Source organism: Phocoena phocoena, chromosome 2 (genome assembly GCF_963924675.1).
Source record: "Phocoena phocoena chromosome 2, mPhoPho1.1, whole genome shotgun sequence".
Lineage (NCBI taxonomy): Eukaryota > Metazoa > Chordata > Mammalia > Artiodactyla > Phocoenidae > Phocoena > Phocoena phocoena.
In genome coordinates this window covers 75572737-75592778 of record NC_089220.1, presented here as the reverse complement: position 1 = coordinate 75592778, position 20042 = coordinate 75572737, and the positions used below count along the sequence as shown (strand labels likewise).

At 38.3% G+C, this 20042-nt stretch overlaps 1 protein-coding gene across 1 annotated transcript in view; it reads right to left on the bottom strand.

Moving 5' to 3' along the window:
- The window catches only part of SUPT16H (SPT16 homolog, facilitates chromatin remodeling subunit), a 33202-nt gene that overhangs the window by 3895 nt on the left and 9265 nt on the right, over positions 1 to 20042 (bottom strand). The window contains exons 2-22 of the mRNA XM_065872117.1: positions 16581 to 16673; positions 15383 to 15553; positions 14581 to 14733; positions 13868 to 14014; positions 13312 to 13463; positions 11659 to 11831; positions 10200 to 10290; positions 9321 to 9394; positions 9071 to 9183; positions 7889 to 7954; positions 7678 to 7773; positions 7484 to 7599; positions 7243 to 7396; positions 6607 to 6734; positions 5938 to 6073; positions 5705 to 5831; positions 5323 to 5441; positions 4707 to 4832; positions 4271 to 4383; positions 3905 to 3980; positions 3350 to 3519 (exon numbers count right to left, since the gene is read on the bottom strand). Coding sequence (XP_065728189.1) covers positions 3350 to 3519; positions 3905 to 3980; positions 4271 to 4383; positions 4707 to 4832; positions 5323 to 5441; positions 5705 to 5831; positions 5938 to 6073; positions 6607 to 6734; positions 7243 to 7396; positions 7484 to 7599; positions 7678 to 7773; positions 7889 to 7954; positions 9071 to 9183; positions 9321 to 9394; positions 10200 to 10290; positions 11659 to 11831; positions 13312 to 13463; positions 13868 to 14014; positions 14581 to 14733; positions 15383 to 15553; positions 16581 to 16673 — 2594 coding nt within the window. The remainder of the gene's footprint in view (positions 1 to 3349; positions 3520 to 3904; positions 3981 to 4270; positions 4384 to 4706; positions 4833 to 5322; positions 5442 to 5704; positions 5832 to 5937; positions 6074 to 6606; positions 6735 to 7242; positions 7397 to 7483; positions 7600 to 7677; positions 7774 to 7888; positions 7955 to 9070; positions 9184 to 9320; positions 9395 to 10199; positions 10291 to 11658; positions 11832 to 13311; positions 13464 to 13867; positions 14015 to 14580; positions 14734 to 15382; positions 15554 to 16580; positions 16674 to 20042) is intronic.

Here is a 20042-nt window from a genome sequence, read left to right as displayed (position 1 = left end):
TAACAACCTTCTAACAGACATGGTATATTATCTGAATGCAGACTGTGATAAGTTAAAGATGTATATGTAAACCTTACAGTAATCATTATAAAAGTAAAACAAAGATTTGTAGAGCTAATCAGCGAACTAGGAAGATAATCATACAGAATCATAAAATTAATCTAGGGACAACTCCTGGCGATCCAGTGGTTAAGACTTCACCTTCCAACGCAGGAGGTACGGGTTCCATCCCTGGTCAGGGAGCTAAGACCCCACATGCCGTGCAGCCAAAAAACCAAAACATAAAACAGAAGCAATACTGTAACAAGTTCAATAAAGACTTTAAAATTGGTCCACATCAAAAAAATTTTTTTAAAAAAATCATAAAATTAATCTAAAAGAAGGCATAAAAAGCAACAAGAACAGATGGGAAAACAAATAGCAAGATGGTACATTTACTGGTGGTCCAGTGGTTAAGAATCCACCTTCCAATGCAGGGGATGCAGGTTCGATCCCTGGTCAGGGAACTAAGATCCCACATGCTGTGGAGCAACTAAGCCGGTGCACTGCAACTACTGAGGCTGCATGCCACAACTACTGAGCCCGTGCACCACAACTAAAGAGAAGCCCACGTGCTGCAACAAAAGTCCCGCATGCCGCAACGAAGATGCTGCAATGAAGATCCGGAGTGCAGCAACTAAGACCCAAAGCAGGTAGGTAGGTAGGTAGATAAACTGACCTTCTTTAAAGAAAAAAAAAGATGGCAGATTTAAACCCAGCCATGCTAATAATTATGTTAAATGTAAATGGCCTGTTTTTAGCAATCCCATTAAAAGGTAGACATTCTCAGAATGGATTAAAAAAAGTAAGACCCAAATATATGGTGTCTCCAAGTAAATCACTTTACGTATAAAGTAATGTAAGTTAAAAGTATAAGGACAGAAAAAAAGACACACCATACAAACTCTAACCAAAATAAAGCTAGAAGTCTATAGTAATATCACACTGTGTAGATTTCAAAACAAGGAATGTTACCAGAAATAAGAAAAGACATTTCATAATGATGGGGGGGAAAAAAAATTTAAAAAAAAATTGATAAACCTCTAACCAGACTAACAAAAAGAGGAAATTATCAATATTAGGAATGAAAGGGGATATATGATTGCACAAATACTAAAATTGATAAACTTAGACAAAATAAACCAGTTGGTTGAAAGATACAAGTTGATTCTAGAATTTATGTAGAATAGCCAAAATAATAATAGCCAACTTTGAAAAGGAGCTAGGTGGGAAGACTTACACTACCTGATTTCAGGATTTACTATAAAGCTACAATATTCACAACAGTACAGTATCAGTGTAAGGACACATAAACCAATGGAACAGAATACAATACAGAATTAGACCCTCTCCTACATATTCTTTTTTTTTTTTCAAACAAAGATGCCAAGGTAAATCAATGGGTAAGGGATAACCTTTCCAACAAATGATAACTAGAATAACTGGCTACATATATGCAAAGTATGAATCTGGATTCTTACACCACAGTAAAAAAAAAAAACAAAAAAACTCAAAATGGATCACAGACCTAAATATAAGACCTAAATCTATGGAACTCTAGAAGAGAATAGAAAATTTTTATGACTTTGGGTTAGGCAAAATTTATTAGATAAGACATAAAGAGCAGAAATTATAAGAGAAAAAAGTTGATCAAACATATTTCATGAAAAATTTACACTTTTGGTCTTTAAAAGACATCTTAAGAAAATGACAAGGCATAGAAACTACTGGAAGAAAATATATGCAAACCCTCTATTCGATAAGGGACTTATATCCAGCCTAAAAAATTCTTAAAACTCAGTAATAAGACAAGCAATGTGATTTTTAACATGGGCAAAAAACATGAATATACTTTATTAAAAGTACAGAATGACACATAAGCATAAAATGCTAAAAATCATCAGTAATCTTGGAAATGCAAGCTGAAACCACAATGGCTAATACGGAAAAGACTGACAACACCAGGTATTGGTGAGGATGTGGAGCGACTATAACTCTCACATGCTGCAGGTTTTCCAGCCACTCTGGCAAAGGATTTGGTAGCTTCTCATCAAGTTAAACATACACTTAACCATAAAACATATGACACAGCAATCCCAGCAATCTCTTGGTCATTTATCCAAGAGAAATGAAAACATATGTCTATACAAAGACCTGTACATAACACTTATAGCAGCTATTCATAAGACCCCCAACGGGAAACAACCCAAACATCTATTAACTGGTAGATGGGTAAATAAAGTATGGACTCTCCATACAGTGGAATACTATTCAGTAATAAAAAGGAATGTAGTAATGATGTGCAGAACAACTTGAATCAATTTCAAGAGCATTATGCCAAGTGAAGGATGAAGGATACAAAAGATTACATACTTGTACAATTCCATTTATGTGAAATTCTAGATGAAGCAAAATACACGGTGGCAGAAACCAGTGACGGCTGAAGGGAGGGGAATGACTATTATAAAGGGGTATGAGGAACTTCTGTGAGCAAAGGAAATATTCTATATCCTGATTATGATGGTAGGTACAAGACTGTACACGTTTGTTGAAACACATCAAATCATATACTTAAATTGAAGAATTTTATTACATGTAAGTTGTACCTCAATAAAGCTGATTTTAAAGTCATACAAACTTAATAAATATTTGTGATACCATATCACTTACCTGCATATGTTTCTTAGGAAAATCCTCATATTAACTATAAATTTGTATCTTTCTCACAGTCTATTTCTAAGCTCTCTCAACCCATTTCTTAAGAGGAGATTTATATTTATAGTGCCTCCCCTTCACAGGTAAGTGGAGGGGGAAGGAGGGCAGAGCAATCTACACTCATGGCTACACATGCCTCACCCTTTACCTATGTAGTGATGTCTCCCTTTTTATCAGGGTTCCGGTACTTCTGTGAGGAATTCTTTTAGCTGAAGTGTCAGTATATGAATGTCAAAGGCTAAAATAAAAATATATTCTCTCATCTTTTAGTAAAAATAGAGAACTAGAAAGAAATATCCCCCACTTTTTGTAAATAAATTATTACACATGTGTATGGATCTTTTTATATACCCATCAAGTAGAATCAAAAAAGATCTTAGATTTTGATTTTCCTATAACCATAAACTACTGTTGGGTATTCAGGAAAAAGTGGCTCTATGTCTAACAGGTCCCAAATTTTCGAGTCCTGGTTGATAACAACCCAAAGGCAGTTTCACTAAGTACACCAGCAGATTTTATGTATGACATACCACACTCATATTCTATGGTACAATGTTCATGGGCTAAGTGGGAGATTGCTGGCAGGTCTACTTACTTCAACCATTCCTTGATGGGGTCAAGAGAGGCAACAGGAATGGCATTGATCATTGTCACTTTCTTGCTGTAGTCCTTGTAGACGATTACCATGTCAAAGTTCTTCAGGTGAAACTGGACTCGCTCAAAGTGAATCAGCTCCACTTCATCCAACGTCACCACAAAAGGTGGCTGTCAGGAAAGAACAGGATTATTTTCATAAAAATACTTCCCACCAAGCACTAGCATTTTCAAACACTTTCAGGATCTAAAAATCACTACACAAAGGATAACTAAACTGTTTTTTTGTTTGTTTTGGGGGGCAAAGACTAAATACAAGATACCAAGAAGCCCCAGTGAAAGGATTCTCAAGGAGAATACATTTAAGGAAATTATGTAAAGAAACTATCTTTAAAAACGAAAGAGACTTCTAAAGAATCATTTGTTCAGTAAGTTTTATACCTAAGTATCAAAAATGAAAATCCAAAGAAATAAGGACCTAGTTTTCAAAATGTCTACCCTCTTGCCTTCTTTTCTCTAATACTTGTTTTCCTAAAAAGAGGTCAGAAATACTCACCCACTCTGTAGCATTTACCAGCGCACTACTAGTGGGCTGGAGGAGGCAGGTACTCCTATAGGGAGCGCCATTGAATCTGAAAGACAGCAAGAAACTCACCTAAGATGGGGCTCATTGCAAGGGAAACTGCTGCTGCCACAACAGGCTTCTTTCCTTTTCCCATTCCAAACACAACTCCAGCATGCTTGCTGGAAACTCATTTCCAGAGGGAGCCTCTCAGTCTTAGCCATTCACCCCAGCCCTTAAACATTTCCAAGAAGGAATGGATGTCCATAGGAAAAAGGACATGATATGTCATGTTAAATTATTATTAAAGGAAGAATAACTAATTTTTCTAAAGGCCAAAAAGAGGAGGAGATACATTACCCCAAGTCCCTAAAAGGCACTTCAAATTCCAGTTCCTCCTTAGTTAGAGCCTCTACTTTCTCAATGAAATTTTTAAAGGCTGTTTTCAGTTTGTGCCTCATTTCTCGTTCCATCTGCAGAAGAAAAAATTACGAATTAACTACAGTTATCACTTGTTAATAGTAATCCCTTCAAAAAGCATGAAGTGCTTTTGTAGTCCTTAATTCTGGTAACTATGATACTAGCACAGATACTTTATTACAGGTCACCATAACATTAACTGTAGAGCTGAGCCTGCAACTTAAGTCTAATCCATAAGCCACAGCACTACACCATGCCAGCAGATACTTGAGAAAGTTCTGCAGATAGTTTCAGGTGTTGTTTATAAAATATAACAATTACTGAACTCAGATCTGGACTGCATCCTACCTCACTCCCCTGCAAAACAAAATTTCACCTGCTCAGCATAGAGGTCATCTCGGTCATGCATATGCTGATGTTTCCCCAAGTCTGTGGTGATCTCCCCCACTTCTGTGTAGAACTGCACATCTGTGTGCCGCTTCTTCCCAAACATGATGGCATTCTGAGGGCACAAAGCAGAAAGAACAAGAAAGAAGTCAGAAGACTTCTTCCACAAAGAAGTCTACACAACAGACAAGCAAGATAACAACAAAACATGAAAATATTAAAACATCTACACTGGAAACCACAGCATTTATGTAAAAACAAACCATCCCTGGTGTCATCATCAATAATGACATCTGGGAATATGAAAGAGTATAAATTTTTAAAAGATTATGTTGGTAATAAATTGTCTAAAGCAAAAATTTTCAGAAACAGGAATTTGGAGAAGACCTTATACGTTTCGGAGGTCATTATATATCACACCAAAGGAACAAACACGCTTAGCACCTTCTAGGTGTCAGGCACTGTGGACTTTATAAGCATTATTTGATTCAATCCTCCTGATGATCTTATGCAATAGGTGATATTTTTCATCACTATTTCAAGGGAAAGAGGGAGATAGAAAGATCTTGCCCAAGAGCTCATAGCTAGCTGATAAAAAGATATACCTTGAGGTGAAAGTGCAAGACAATAATCATTTCCCCATCACACGGCTGGAACAAAGCATGCTTGATGTTATTGTATAGAATATCCACTTTGTCTCCTCGGACAGACGTGAAGCGAAAACCTGGCGGGGGAAGAAAGGAAGCAGCTAAGTATCAAGGAACATCATCAGGTTAGGCCAGAAGGTACTGAATCTTTTCTGGCTGATTTGAACAGGGTCAGAGGAAATGCCAATAAGGTACAGAGCTTTCCTTTCCTTCTGGCCATACAGCGATGTCAAAGTAGATTCCTCTAAGCACTTCCTTGTCCTACTATATTATCTGATCTGTCATTCCTACAAATGTGCCCCTGAAGACAAAGCCCAGGCTCATGAGACATCATCCATACCATTGACATGGGCCTCCAGTGAGCCTTGCATCCTCTTTTGGGCAATATTCGGGCGAATGTACAGATCTTTCAGTTTGGGATTACTCCGGTTTAGATTGATCACCAGTGAGTCTTGTTTCACAATGCCCTAAGCAGAATGAAAATCAATGTGAATTTTCACGTATCTTTCCATGTCCCCAAAACCCACAATGTGTCCTTTTGCACAAAGGTGCTTTGTTGGTGTTCAGGTTCACCTCTTTCTCTTTTTCTTCTGCTTCCCGAGTCTTGTAACGCTTCTGCACTTCTTTTATAATTCGGAAAGCATTCTGAAGGTTCAAGGCTGGTACTGTCTGTTCTCCAGGTGCCTTCATATTTGAAGCTCGGTATGTACTGCAGAAAAGGGGAAGCACTTATGTGAGTTTCTTTATTACGCCAGGTAACCTGAACCCACTATTATGTTTTATAACTGGTTTAATTATCTTTTAGGAGAAAAACGTACTACTGACTGGTGAAACAATGTCTGGAAAACTGAAAAAACCTCCCTTTCTTCTCTCTTAAACAGAGAATATTATAAATGACTAATCCATTGGGTGGGGGAAACACATATATTTCAAATCCAGCATAAACTTCCCCAAATTATCCTATTCCACCTCAAGAATGAATAGACTCCAATGTGGCACACATTTGAGATTTTATCACCAAATATGTATATAGTGAGGATAAAATATCTTCACGAGGATTTAAATTAGGTTCCATCCTCAAAACAGTACAAAGTTAGCAAGGTGAACCTAATCAAGTGCCACTGAGGAAGGTGCTGCCATTCACTAGAATGGGGGAGAACACAGCACAGAGAACGAAATGTTTCTGAGGGTAGCACTTCTGCCAACAGGCATTTGGGGATGGTTGTTTTCCTGGGAACTCACATTTCCTTGACAAAAGTGGCTTCTGGGTTAGGAAAGATGTTGCCCTCATTCCTGCCCAGAGCACTGCCTGGGCAATAGAAGTTGATTCGCAAGTAAGTATAATCTCCTTCCACAGACATACTTATATTCTGTTCAAAGAAAGGAAAAGCATTAGCAAAATAAACAAACAGATTTCTTTCCTAGATAAAGATCAGTAGCTATAGAGATGCTAAAATTTAGTAGTTACAAGCTGCTAAACCTAGCTTGTAATCCTTAATCTAAAACTAATAAACTACATATTTAGCCTATTTTTTTATAGGACCAAATGTGTGTTTCCAAAAGAATCACTGAGTTCTCAAAGTTCTTTCTCTGTGCCACATTTATGAAAAAAGGTTAAAAAATTCTCAAAGTTCAAAGAGAAACAGGCAAATTATGTTTCTAGACTAGATCATTTAACTTTCTCCAAAGTGCAAACTGGAAAGGAAGAAAAATGACAGCAGGAGATTAGGGATGGGGGAAAGTCAGTAATGCGGGAAAGGTAGAGTCAGAAGGAGCAGAATGTGAGAGACAATGCAGACAAGACAGTCATCTATGATAAGCAAAAGAGTCATCTATTTTAAGACACTGTTTGGATGGAGCTTGATTCAAAGTTAGTACCTTTATTGTGGCAATGTGAAAAGGCGTCGCAATGCCAAACACAGGCATTATTACAGTCTCGTATTTCTTATCAATATAGATCTTCATTTCCCGAATATGTGGTTCCTTAGGCATCAAAGATGGGTTTTTATAGGACACATTAGATTTACGAGCTCTGGAGTGGGAATAAGATGTTTTTGAGAAATTTCTGCACAACACATATAACCCTAAAACAATCTTACTACTCCATGCAAACTCTTACTTCTGAATCTGCTGTTCCCCTTTCTGTTCAGTCAATCGCCTCTTTGCTTCCTCATTGAGTTGAGCTGCCAGTTCTTTTTGATGTGCTCTTCGCTTTTCTTCTGCAGTCATCTCATTCTGGAGAAGGGAAAACCCAAGTTATCAAAACCTGTGAACCATCAAAGTAATACAGTAAACTTAATACAGTAAACTTACTCGTGTTCTTTCTGTAAGTAATGCTGCTCGGGAACCTCTTCCCAACAGGTCCTCAGCCTCATCTTTCTCCTCTTCCTCTTCTTCCTCATCCTCATTCTATGGGGGAAAAAAAATCATAATCAGAAATTCAGGTCTTAATTATTTTAGCCAATATTGTTTATCTTCTTCACTGTATCAAACCTCCTACACCACTCATTTATCTTCTTCCTACCTTTAGAAAAATCCCCACGTTCTTCACTTTCTTCTTCACAGAAGTGAGAATGGTAGCCGGGCCATCCTGGAATACAAGTAAGAAGTTAGACATCTGTAAGAGCATTTAAGTGAAACACTTTCACTTTCAAACCCAGTAAATAGCTGGGCCATGCTTTGAACCTTCTGGTACTAAAAAATCTTTGACAACAAATAAAACCAGTTATCTTCTGAAACGCACATCAGGAACTACAATTTGGGAGGCAACGCTGGGATCATGATTAAGAATACGGGCTTGATTTGAAACCTGGCTCAAGCACTTTCCAGCTCTGTGACATTAGACAAGCTACTTATACTTCTGTGCCTCAGTTTCTTTATCTGCATACTTGGATAAGAATATTTACTTCACAGGGTTATTATAAGGATTCAATGAATTAATGCATAAACATGCTTAGCTTATAATAAGAGCACTTAAATATTTGCTATTATTAAGAATCAGTTCCTGCTAAGTGAAAGAAACCAGTCACAAAAAGACCCCAAATATCCAGAAAAGGCAAATCCTTAGAGATAGAAAGTCAGTGCCTAGGCCTGAGGGGGAAGTGGGGAGTGACTGCTAATGCACACAAGGTTTCTGAGGTGATGAAAATGTTCTAAAGTTAGACTGTGGTGATAGCTGCATAACTGTGAATATACTAAAAATCACTAAATTGTACACTTTAATTGTATGGTAGGTAAACTGTAGCTCAATAAAGCCATTACTAAAAAAAAAATCAGTTCCGTTATCAGAATCAGTTCCTGACATTATCATAATCGAAGTTCAAGCCACAATGTAATGAAGGGTTTGGCTTAAACAATCTCTATCCCTAGCTGTATTAGGCTATCATAGGGATCTCTCCTTCCCCTTAGCTAGCATTTAACAAATATAAAAACAAAAAACCCACATAAAATAGGTAAGCAATAAACAAGAGTAAATAAGGATTTACTATGTAGCGCAGGGAACTATATGCAGTATCTTATAATAATTTGTAATGGAAAATAATCTGAAAAAAATATATAACTGAATACTTTGCTGTACATCTGATACTAACATAATATTATAAATCAACTATACTTCAATTAAAAAAAAGGAGGGGGGAACCATAGGGTAAAAATGCGCTTCCAAAGTCAGTTCATGACCACTCAAAGTGGAAGAAGCAATACATACCTCATCCACAAGCACTGTGTCACCAATGAATAGGGCATAGGTTTTCTCTTCTGGTTTCTTCCCTTCCTTGTTAGTCAGGTCTGAGAATCCCAAATTGATGCTGAAAACCATTCCTAAAAGAGCAAAACAGGAATGAGTCAATGACTGTGAAAGGATGGAGAAGTGTGATTTTATACAGAATAGAGGGAGACAAAGCAAAAAGAAAAGTTTTAAAAAAGTTATTTTTCTATTGCATGCATGTAAGACTCACCTTTCTTCAGTTTGTACTGATTTTTACTATTAATTACTAAAGAGCCTTCACGGAATTCAATGCCCATTCCAAACCTAAAAAAGGAATGAAGAGAAACTTTAGCAGTAGGCTAAAAGACCTCTAACCTGAGTCAAGTACAATATATCCTATTTCAATTTTCAAGATAAGGCAAGCAAACATGCTGAGTGATTTGCCCCTGATGATCAGTCAGTTAAAGAAGATCTGAGGACAGTCTTTGGGTTAATATGTTGAAAATGACTTTCTAATTAAGTACTGCATATAACATTTATTATATTTAGTAGAATGTGATAACTGGCTTCATTAAGTCACCTAGGCCAAGACTTGGTATAGGTCAATATATTTCCTCTTGTCCATCAGAGAAGGACAGAAATAAACTATATACCCCAACTAGCTTCCATCTAAGGAGACTGCCTAGAGCTTTTGTTTCTCAAATGTCTTTGGTTCTGTAAGATGTTATTAGGTATTTCTAGATGTTCAGTGGTCAAATACATTTGAGAAACACTGGATAAAATAAAAATTGAAAAAAGAATTTAAATAGTAGGATATCTCAGAGTACTTAATTTGCAAATATGAGCTGAGGTGTTCTAAGAAAGGAAATATAGTATGTAATGTCTCCTCACATTTGTAATTTAAGGCTGCAACACTACTGGCATCTACTACATTGGTCTGGAAAAATCTCCACCCTATCCCTGGGAGTAGAACTCAAGCATTTCTCACATTCTCTGATAACCCAATGTGTCTGGCACACAGTTAAGTTTAATAGTCCATAAATACTGGTTGAATCATCTAAGAATATTTTACCTGACTGCCAGTCACGAAAATTGACTCAGAGTGACAATGTATATCATAGCATCTTACCCAAGGTTTTTGGTAATTCTGTTCAGCAGCTCTGGCTTCTGCTTTTTAACCACATCCATGACAGCATTATATACATCACATATCTTCACACCTAATGAGACAGACATGGGACATTAAAGCATCTTTCAGAAAAAAAAAAGCCCCAAATCACATTTTTTTAATCAACATTTTTTTCACCTATTAAGTCCACTAGGGACTTCCCTGGTGGCACAGTGATTAAGAATCCACCTGTCAATCCAGGGGACACGGGTTCCAGCCCTGGTCTGGGAAGATCCCACATGCCGCGGAGCAACTAAGCCCATGCGCCACAACTACTGAACCTGCGCTCTAGAGCCCGTAAGCCACAACTACTGAAGCCCACGCGCCTAGAGCCCGTGCTCTGCAACAAGAGAAGCCACTGCAGTGAGAAGCCCCCACACCGCAACAAAGAGTAGCCCCCACTTGCTGCAATTAGAGGAAGCCTGCGTGCAGCAACAAAGACCCAATGCAGCCATAAATAAACAGATAGATAGAGAGATAAATAAATAAATAAATATTTCCTAAAGCAGGGTTTCTCAAAGCATAAAATAAGGACTACAGTTGCAGGAGTAGTAGGACTTAGAAATCTGCATTTTAAAAAACAATCTGCCTGATCATTCTTTAATTACTGTTTTTTAGAATCACTCCAGTGGGACTGTGGAACCCCAGTTGGTTTCATTGAAATAATTCAAGAGTTGATTAAAAAGTATCACATTAAACTTATTATACATTTTGAAAAACAGGACTACTAAATGGGTGAATTACTGGAAGAACTCTGGACTTAATTTTTCAGGGTCTAGGATATGAATACATATTTCAAGCCAGATATGGTAGCCTCAGAGGGGTTTTTATTATTAAACTACCTAGGACTATGATCTCTAATTGGATTTCTCAAGATCGACTTGAGGTATCATGGGGGAATGGTGCCTGGAAGCTCTGCAAAACATGAGCGGGCTTACGAAGTAGTTTGAAGGTGGTAAACATGAAGTCCCATTTAGCCATCTGGGAGTGAAAAGTCTCAAGGCAAAAGAGGTGTCAAGTGCTTTGCTCTTGAGGTAGGCAGCTGCTTGCTTAGCAGGGCTGCTATTAGATCTTCTCTCAAACTAAGATTCCGGGTATCCATTCAATATAGGATTAATATTACACAGCCTGCTGGGAGAGATACTACTTCTCAGAAGTTTCTCAAGAAAAGTAATAAGGCCAGAGTATTTTATGAAGATCTGGACACAGAGGCCTAACCAGTCAGAGGTTTTTTTAAACAACAGTATTAAAACCACAATAACCACCCATGCATAAAAGTACACTGAGGAACTAAATGCTAGGATGACTGGAGGTTAGTAAAATCTATTCTATTTACAGTACAAGAGCCTCAGGGATAAACACGCCCATAAATGCTACATTTTTGTTACATGATTTCTAAACCTTATCTAAGGCACCTTACCATGTCTTAGTTCCTTTAGCAGCTCCTCTTGAAGCTGAAGCAAAAAGTTGTAATTTTCTTGAACCTCCTGAGAAGGATCAACCATCAAAGTGCGAACAAGGTTGGAGCAGTAAGATTTGAAGCGAATACCCATGGCACAGGTAATGGCCCCAAAATGCATGTGATTCTTGTCACTAGAGACCAAAGGAAGAAAGCATTTCATTACACAAACTAGTGAAGTCCTTAGTATCACTAACACACACATCTGTAATCACTACCTTTCCCTGCTATATCCCAAAGCTGAAGCGGAAAAATGACCTAAACTTTTTTAAAAAAGAACAAATCAGTTTATAAATGCTCTGGAGTAACTTTAATGGCCAAAGCTTTTAGGATAAAAATTCAGTAAAAAGTTGTTGTATCCTAAGTATGTAAAACATATACTGAATTTTATTCATTATAACCTAACAGCATGATGGTAAGGCATCACCTTTCCACCAGTCCACTATGAATTCACCATGAATTAATCCTTTCCAACCAACCAGGACACACAGCATTCTTTACAGTATTTTAATTTTTATTTTCTTATTTATTTTAAAGCCTATGGTTATAACATAATTGCATGTATGTATGGATGGATGGATTTATTTATTTATTGGTTGCATTGTGTCTTAGTTGCGGCATGCTGGAACTTTGTTGAGGCGTGCGGGATCTTTTGTTGTGGCACAGGCTCTTTGCTGTGGCGCACGAGCTTCTCTCTAGTTGTGGTGTGCGGGTTTTTCTCTCTCTAGTTGTGGTGCGTGGGCTCCATCCAGGGTGTGTGGGCTCTGTAGCTGTGGCGCACGGGGTCCAGAGCACTGGGCTCTGTAGTTGCAGCACTCGGGCTCTTTCATTGAGGCGCGCGAGCTCAGTAGCTGTAGTGCGTGGGCTTAGTTGCCCCGCGGCTTGTGGGATCTTAGTTCCCCAACCAGGGATCGAACCCACGTCCCCTGCATTGGAAGGCAGATTCTTTACCACTGGACCACCAGAGAAGTCCCCTCTTTACAGTATTTTTTAAAAATCAGAAGGGGAATTACATTATGATATATCTAATAAGATTTTTTTTCAACATTTTGCATTTTTCTCGGCATTTTAAATCATCTGGAAAATGCTTACAATCAAATACTCAAGTAAGAAATGAGTAACTGTGAAATAAAATTAAAATATGCATAGAATAAGACAAGAAGATAATGTAAAAAGCAGGCTAATGATTATTCTTTCTCCTCCTACTTTTTTTTTTTTTTTTTTAATAAATTCATTTTATTTATTTATTTGGCTGCGTTGGGTCTTCGTTTCTGTGTGAGGGCTTTCTCTGGTTGCAGCGAGCAGGGGCCACTCTTCATCGCGGTGCGCGGGCCTCTCACTATCGTGGCCTCTCCTGTTGCAGAGCATAGGCTCCAGATGCGCAGGCTCAGTAGTTGTGGCTCATGGGCCCAGTTGCTCCGCGGCATGTGGGATCTTCCCAGACCAGGGCTCGAACCCGTGTCCCCTGCATTGGCAGGCAGATTCTCAACCACTGTGCCACCAGGGAAGCCCCTCCTCCTACTTTTTTGAATTCCAGAATGAGTCCAAGAAAAAAAACAGGCCAAAGGCTGAAATGCTCTGGTTGTTGTTATATTTTGAAATTCTCCTACTTACCTCACCACACTGAACTTGAGGTTATAGTTGCCACCACTCTGAATGATAGGAGGGTAACACATTTCCACAGTAGAAGGGTCTGCCCCGGCTAGGTATTTTTTCTCTTCTATGGCCTTTTCCACAGACTCAGCCAGTTTGCTGTGTCGAACTTTCTGTAAGTATATCCAGAAATAAAACAATACTTACTAGAGAGTGGCAGAGGGGTGTTGGGTTTTTGGATATCACCATTTGAAGATAACATATATCCTGATATCATATAGGATGCTATAGAAGTCTTACGAAGTGGTTTATGCACCACTTAACATACTGGTGTACATGCAAAGCAAATTTAGAGAATATGTGGAATTCACAGCTATTCAAGGAATTCTCAAGTGAAATACTGGGTAACCTCCAGAAACTACAGTGCAGGTTTATAGTTATTTTGAAAGAGAGCTGGCACAATTACACACCAACTTATGTATCAAAGGAAGGTGAACACACACCAAAAAACGCCGCATGGGAGAGACTTACTTCTGCTTCATTAAAACAGTAAAAAGACGCCCCCCTCTCTTTTCACCTCATCTGCATCGACTATTTCCATGACTCTTTCCTTGAAGAATTTGTTGAAGACCTCAGAGGTGATGCTGGCTGCTTTCTTCATTAGATTGAGCTCTCCATCCTCCTTTACAGCAATGGTATAGGCCACAACTGCACTGATGTCTATCTGCAATCAAAGCGATAAACAGTTTCTAACATGCAGATACGGAATTGCTAAAGAAATATCTCTCCCCCAAGTCAAATATTATCAGTGATGATATCTGGTTATTTAACAGCAAACTACTCATCAGCAGTCTGCAGAATATCTAAATCTCTTCTTCTTGGATTGAATAAACATCTGAAAGAGCTCTTTACCAGGTCACTGGTGTAGTCTAAGAGGCATTAAACTAATGTATCATTTAAAATGTAAATATAAATGCCTCTCTCTTGAGGTTTCCATAAAGGCTGAAGGAAGGCAGACAGGAAGGAAAGAGAAGAAAAACAAAACAAAATTTTTTTTGGACAAGAGATTTTCCTCAGTTTCCCTCTGAAGTACCTGAACTCTCTCCTGAATGCCTCATTCCTAACTGGAAAGAAAACGGCCTTACTGCTCAGCCGAAGGGAATGACAAATGGAAATGTGAATGAATATATAGCTTTCCCAAAACAAATTCTCTGCATTATCTGTTATGGAAGCTCCTCACAATTTTGTCTTCTCAGCTCTCAATGTGCCTATTTCCAAGAGTATTCTTACTTTGTCAAAGCCCTCTTTGTTGAGGCAGTCATTCCAGCTCTTCATGAACTCTCCTGGGAATTTGTCTTTGCTGAACACTCCAATCTTCTTGCCATTCTTGCTTTCTTTAATGGCTTCAATCATTTTATCAAAGCTGCTCTTATTACTTTCATTCTATCAGTGCCACAGGGAGGAAAAGGGGTTCAATTTCAGAATTAGACATCTATGTTCTACTAGTACTAGGCAGAGAATATTCTAAACTACAGAAAGAATAAATTCTATTTCCCCTTCTACTACCTACTTCTTTAGGGCAGACTATAACACACCAAAAGGTAACGCAAAATTTCTTTGGATATCTTTATATGCTTAAGTGAAGTACCACATAAGCGGAGAAGGCTATTCTTTTTCTTCAGGAACAGCTAAGAAACTCAAATACAAAGGTGAACAACATTTTGAGAAGAAATCTTTTCAGAAGAGAAGTGGGCAGTATAACAAAAAAGAGTACATTTGATAGAAACTGGAAATGAGGTATGCCTCATTTTCCTTAAGGATATTTAAAAGCTATTTGTTCTAATTAAGGCACTCAGATTAAAACAAACAAGTTGACAGTGTCAAGAATGGATAAAGTTAGTGTTCACCAGAATTTCATAACCCATTTGTCTTACTGCAGAACTGACAGGACTACTGAACTCTTTTCTTCCTGACTAACAAATGACAGTCAGCTAAATCTTCCCCTGTATTTTTTAAATTCCTAGAAGGCTTTTCTGTTTATCACTTTTAAACATTCTTTCACATTTATGACACCTTCTTTATTAGTTCTGACCTTTTCTCGTATGAGCAGTGTGATGGCAGGGGCTCCATTAGCATTCTCATTGCCCTTAGTGTTAGCAATCTGTTTCAAGAACTCCACTTTTTTCTTGCTGGCCATAAAGATGATTTTGTCATCACAGAAGACCATGATAGTATCAGTTAGTTCATAACCAAAGAGCCATGTCTATGGGAAAAGACAACGGTGTGTACAGATACAAAAAAATTAATGTACTTACACAGAAATATTTATAAATTAAGGTATCTGGAATTAACTGCCAAATAATCGTGGAATGGGGAACCTGGATGTAGATTCAAATGAAATGAGATTGGTCAGGAGTTGACAATTTATTGGGTAATGGGTACACAGGAGGAGTTCAATGTATTCTTTTACCTACTTTTATTTGTTTGAAACATTCCATAATAAAGACCATCAAACCGCTTGGATAATTTGTGTTTATAGGAAGTATATTACTGTTTAGTAGGACAGAAATGCATAAAACAAGAGACAGAGAAGCACCTCAGGGAACTGTGCATTCTAGCTCCCCAAAGATTGTTAGCTGCCTACCAATTACTCATATCTTCTCTCTCAAAGAGACTCATGACCTTTAGCTGGGCAAAATGCTCAGCACAAAGACCCTATTTCCCATCCTTTCTTGCAGCTAAGCATGACCATTAGGTTAAATTTGGGCCAATAAGTTATAAGTATTCTGTGGGACTTCAAGAAAGTCTCTTTAAAAAAGGAGGGAGGGTCTCCCATTTTATTCCCTCTCTCCATTCTTTTTGCTCAGAATGCAGATATAAGGGTGAAGCTGCAGCAAATTTTGCAAAATGAGCACAAGGGCTATACTCTATGGATGGCAGAGTAGAGACCGGGAAAAAACCTGGGTCCCTGAAGACTATCTAAGAGAAAAAGAAATATTTTTTTAACCCACTGTTATTTAGATTTTTCTGTTATTTAAAGTTAGATCCATCCTAATTTATATACTTCTCTTCCTTTTTCCTTATGTTCTAAATCAGTGCTGTTCACTGAACTTTTTGTGACAGAAATATTCTGTATGTCCTCTGTCTAACATGATAGCTACTACTGACTGAGTACTTGAGACTTAGGACTGAGAAGTTAAAACTTTAATGTGGCTAGTGGCTATGATAATGAACAGTCTAGTAGCTGATTCAATGACTCTCAGGGCTAAACACAGCTGTAAATTTCTCACCTGTAACGCAGTTGATTTGGCATAAACGATTTCTTCATCAACACCCACTGATACAACAATGGCATCAACGTTGGCATACTCATCTTCTCCTTTCTGAAAAGTAGAGTAATTTGTTCATTTTCTTTCACACTAGCAAAATAGGAATACAAACTTCAGTATTTACCCAAGATATGTGTAATTTTTTCCTAACAGAAATTCTAAGTTTAAGGTACATGTTTGCCTGGCAACCTCACAGCCATCACTTACTCTATTTTTATTTGTTTGTTTTTTTGTGATACGCGGGCCTCTCTCTCTTGTGGCCTCTCCCGTTGCGGAGCACAGGCTCCGGACGCACAGGCTCAGCGGCCACTGCTCACGGGCCTAGCCGCTCTGCGGCATGTGGGATCTTCCCGGACCGGGGCACGAACCTGTGTCCCCTGCATCGGCAGGCGGACTCTCAACCACTGCGCCACCAGGGAAACCCTACTCTATTTTTAAAACAGCTTTCTGAGACAGAATTCACATACAATTCACCCACTTTAAGTGTACTGTTCAGTGGTTTTCTGTGTATTTAGTTATGCAGCTATCACAAATTTTAGAACATTTTCATCCTCCCCCAAAAAACCCATTAGCAATAATTATCCATCTCCCCCCAGCCCTAGGCAACCACTAATCTCATTTGTCCCTAAGGGTTTGTCTATTCTGGGCATTTCATATAAATGGAATCATAATATGTGGCGTTTGTGTCTGGCTTCTTTCACTTAACATGCTTTCAAGGTTCATCTATGTTGTAGTATGTATCAATACCACATTCCTTTTTATTGCTGAGTAACATTCTATTATGTGGATATACCACATTGTATCCATTCATCAATTGTTTGATATATGGGTTGTTTCCATCTTTTGGCTACTGTGAATAATTCTGCTATAAACATTCACGGAAGTTTCTGTGTGCACATATTTCTCTTGAGTATATATCTAGGTGAGGGATTGCTCGTTATATGGTAACTCTATGTTTAACTTTTTTTTTCTTTTTTGCCGTACGAGGGCCTCTCACTGTTGTGGCCTCTCCCATTGTGGAACACAGGCTCCAGACGCGCAGGCTCAGCGGCCATGGCTCACGGGCCCAGCCACCCCGCGGCATGTGGGATCCTCCCGGACCGGGGCACGAACCCACGTCCCCTGCATCAGCAGGCGGACTCTCAACCACTGTGCCACCAGGGAAGCCCTAAGTTTAACTTTTTGAGGAAACACCAGACTGTCTTCTAAAGTGCCTGCACTATTTTACATTCCCAATAGTAACGTATGAGGGTTCCACTTTCTCCACATGCTGACCAACACTTGTTACCTTTTTTATTATTTTATTATTTATATAGCCACCCAATGGGTATGAAGCAGTATCTCACTGTAGTTTTGATTTGCATTTGCCTAATGGCTACTGAGTCCCCATTCACATGATTCCTGATGAGCCGTATACCCTTTCTGGAGAAGTGTGTATTCAGATCCTTCGCCCATTCTGTAACTGGGTTACTGCTTTATTACTAAGCTTTAAGAGTTATTTTTATGTTCTAGATATAAGTCTCTTACCAGATATGATCTGCATTATTTTCTCCCAGTCAGTGGGTTTTCTTTCACTTTCGTAATGATGTTGTCCTTTGAAGCACAAAAGTTTTTAATTTTAAAAAAGTCCAAATTCTTTTCTTGTGCTTTTGATGTCATATCTAAGGTGGCTTTGCCTAACGCAAGGACATGAAGATTTACCTATGCTTTCTTCGACAACAGTTTTATACTTTTAGCTCTTATATTTAGATCTATGACTCCTTTTTGAGTAAATTTTTGTGTATGGTGTGAGGAAGGGGCCTAACTTCATTATTTCGCATGCAGATAACCATTTGTTCCAGCACCAAGGCAGTGGCAACAAACTATGTCCTTCACTATCACACACTCATAGGAAACAAATCCAGTTTCACTAAAAAATGTCCTTGACACAGTAAAAATGATTAATATTATGAAATCCTAACCCTTGAGTATATGTCTTTTTAATATTCTGTGTAAAGAAATGGGAAGTACACACAAAGCATTTCTGTGTGCAAACTGAAGTATGATGGTTGTCTCAAGGAAAAGCACTTGTGTAATTACTTGAGTAACAAACTGAACTAGCCATTTAAACAGAGTTGGGCATCTGGCATACATTTTCTTGAAAATGAATTAAGTGAGCCTATCACTTCAAGGAAAACAAATGACAAACATGTTGTCAATGATGAAATTCGAGTTTTCAAGCAAAAATCAAAATTTTGACAAACTTGTACCCACCACTGTGAACTTGACAGCTTCTCTACTTACTTAAGACTTTTCTGATATCAGTGGTGATATTAACATACATGATTCTCCAATATCATAAAATGAAATGTGTACATTTATCAGATCTGTACAACTGAGGGAACCAATATTTTCCAAATAAGCAACGCTTGTTACAAAATCATCTATGGGTAAAGGATCAAAGGTGCAAGACAGACCCATAACTTGAGTATGAAAAGTTCACTGCTGTGGTTTTAGATTCCATATTACAACTAACTTTCAAGAGATTACCACTTCCAGACTTTTAGTGTAGTAATAATAAAGAATATCCATAATTATCTGAAAAGGTTATTAAAATTTCTCCCTTTTCCAGCTTCATGTATGTTTGAAGCTAAATTTCTTTCGGTACTTGATACAACCCATACAAAGAAATGCTTTGTGGGGACCTGAATAATTTAAGAATGTAAAGGGGTCCTGATATCAAAGAGTTTGAGAACCATTGTGTTACGATTCCTACAACATATATTAACACTAACTCTGGCATCAAATATTCTCTCCTCCCCCAAATTTTGCTACATGCATTCCAACCATGGGATTCTGTGGCGCTAGAATTACTAGTACCTTGATAACCTCCCCAAATTAGCAACACGTATTCCCTTATATTTAACGCTTACGTGTTCTGGCTACTGACATATATTTCCTAAATGTCTGTCTACAAAAAACACCACTGAAACTAACCAAAAAGTCCCTTTTAGTATTTTTTGATACTTGAAATCTTGGTTGAGTCAAAATTTTTTAGCAAAAAAAAACACGTACGAAAATTCAAAATACACAGTAATAAATTTTTTAGAAGTATATGAAGAGGGACTTCCCTGGTGGCACAGTGGTTAAGAATCTGCCTGCCAATGCAGGGGACACGGGTTCGATCCCTGGTCTAGGAAGATCCCACATGCCATGGAGCAGCTAAGCCCGTGCGCCACAACCACTGAAGCCGCGCACCTAGAGCCCATGCTCCACAACAAGAGAAGCCACCGCAATGAGAAGCCTGCGCACCACAACGAAGACCAGCCCCCGCTCACGGCAACTAGAGAAAGCCCACACACAGCAACGAAGACCCAACGCAGCCAAAAAATATATATAATATAATTATGTAACTTAATCATTAATAATATGGGAAAACCATAT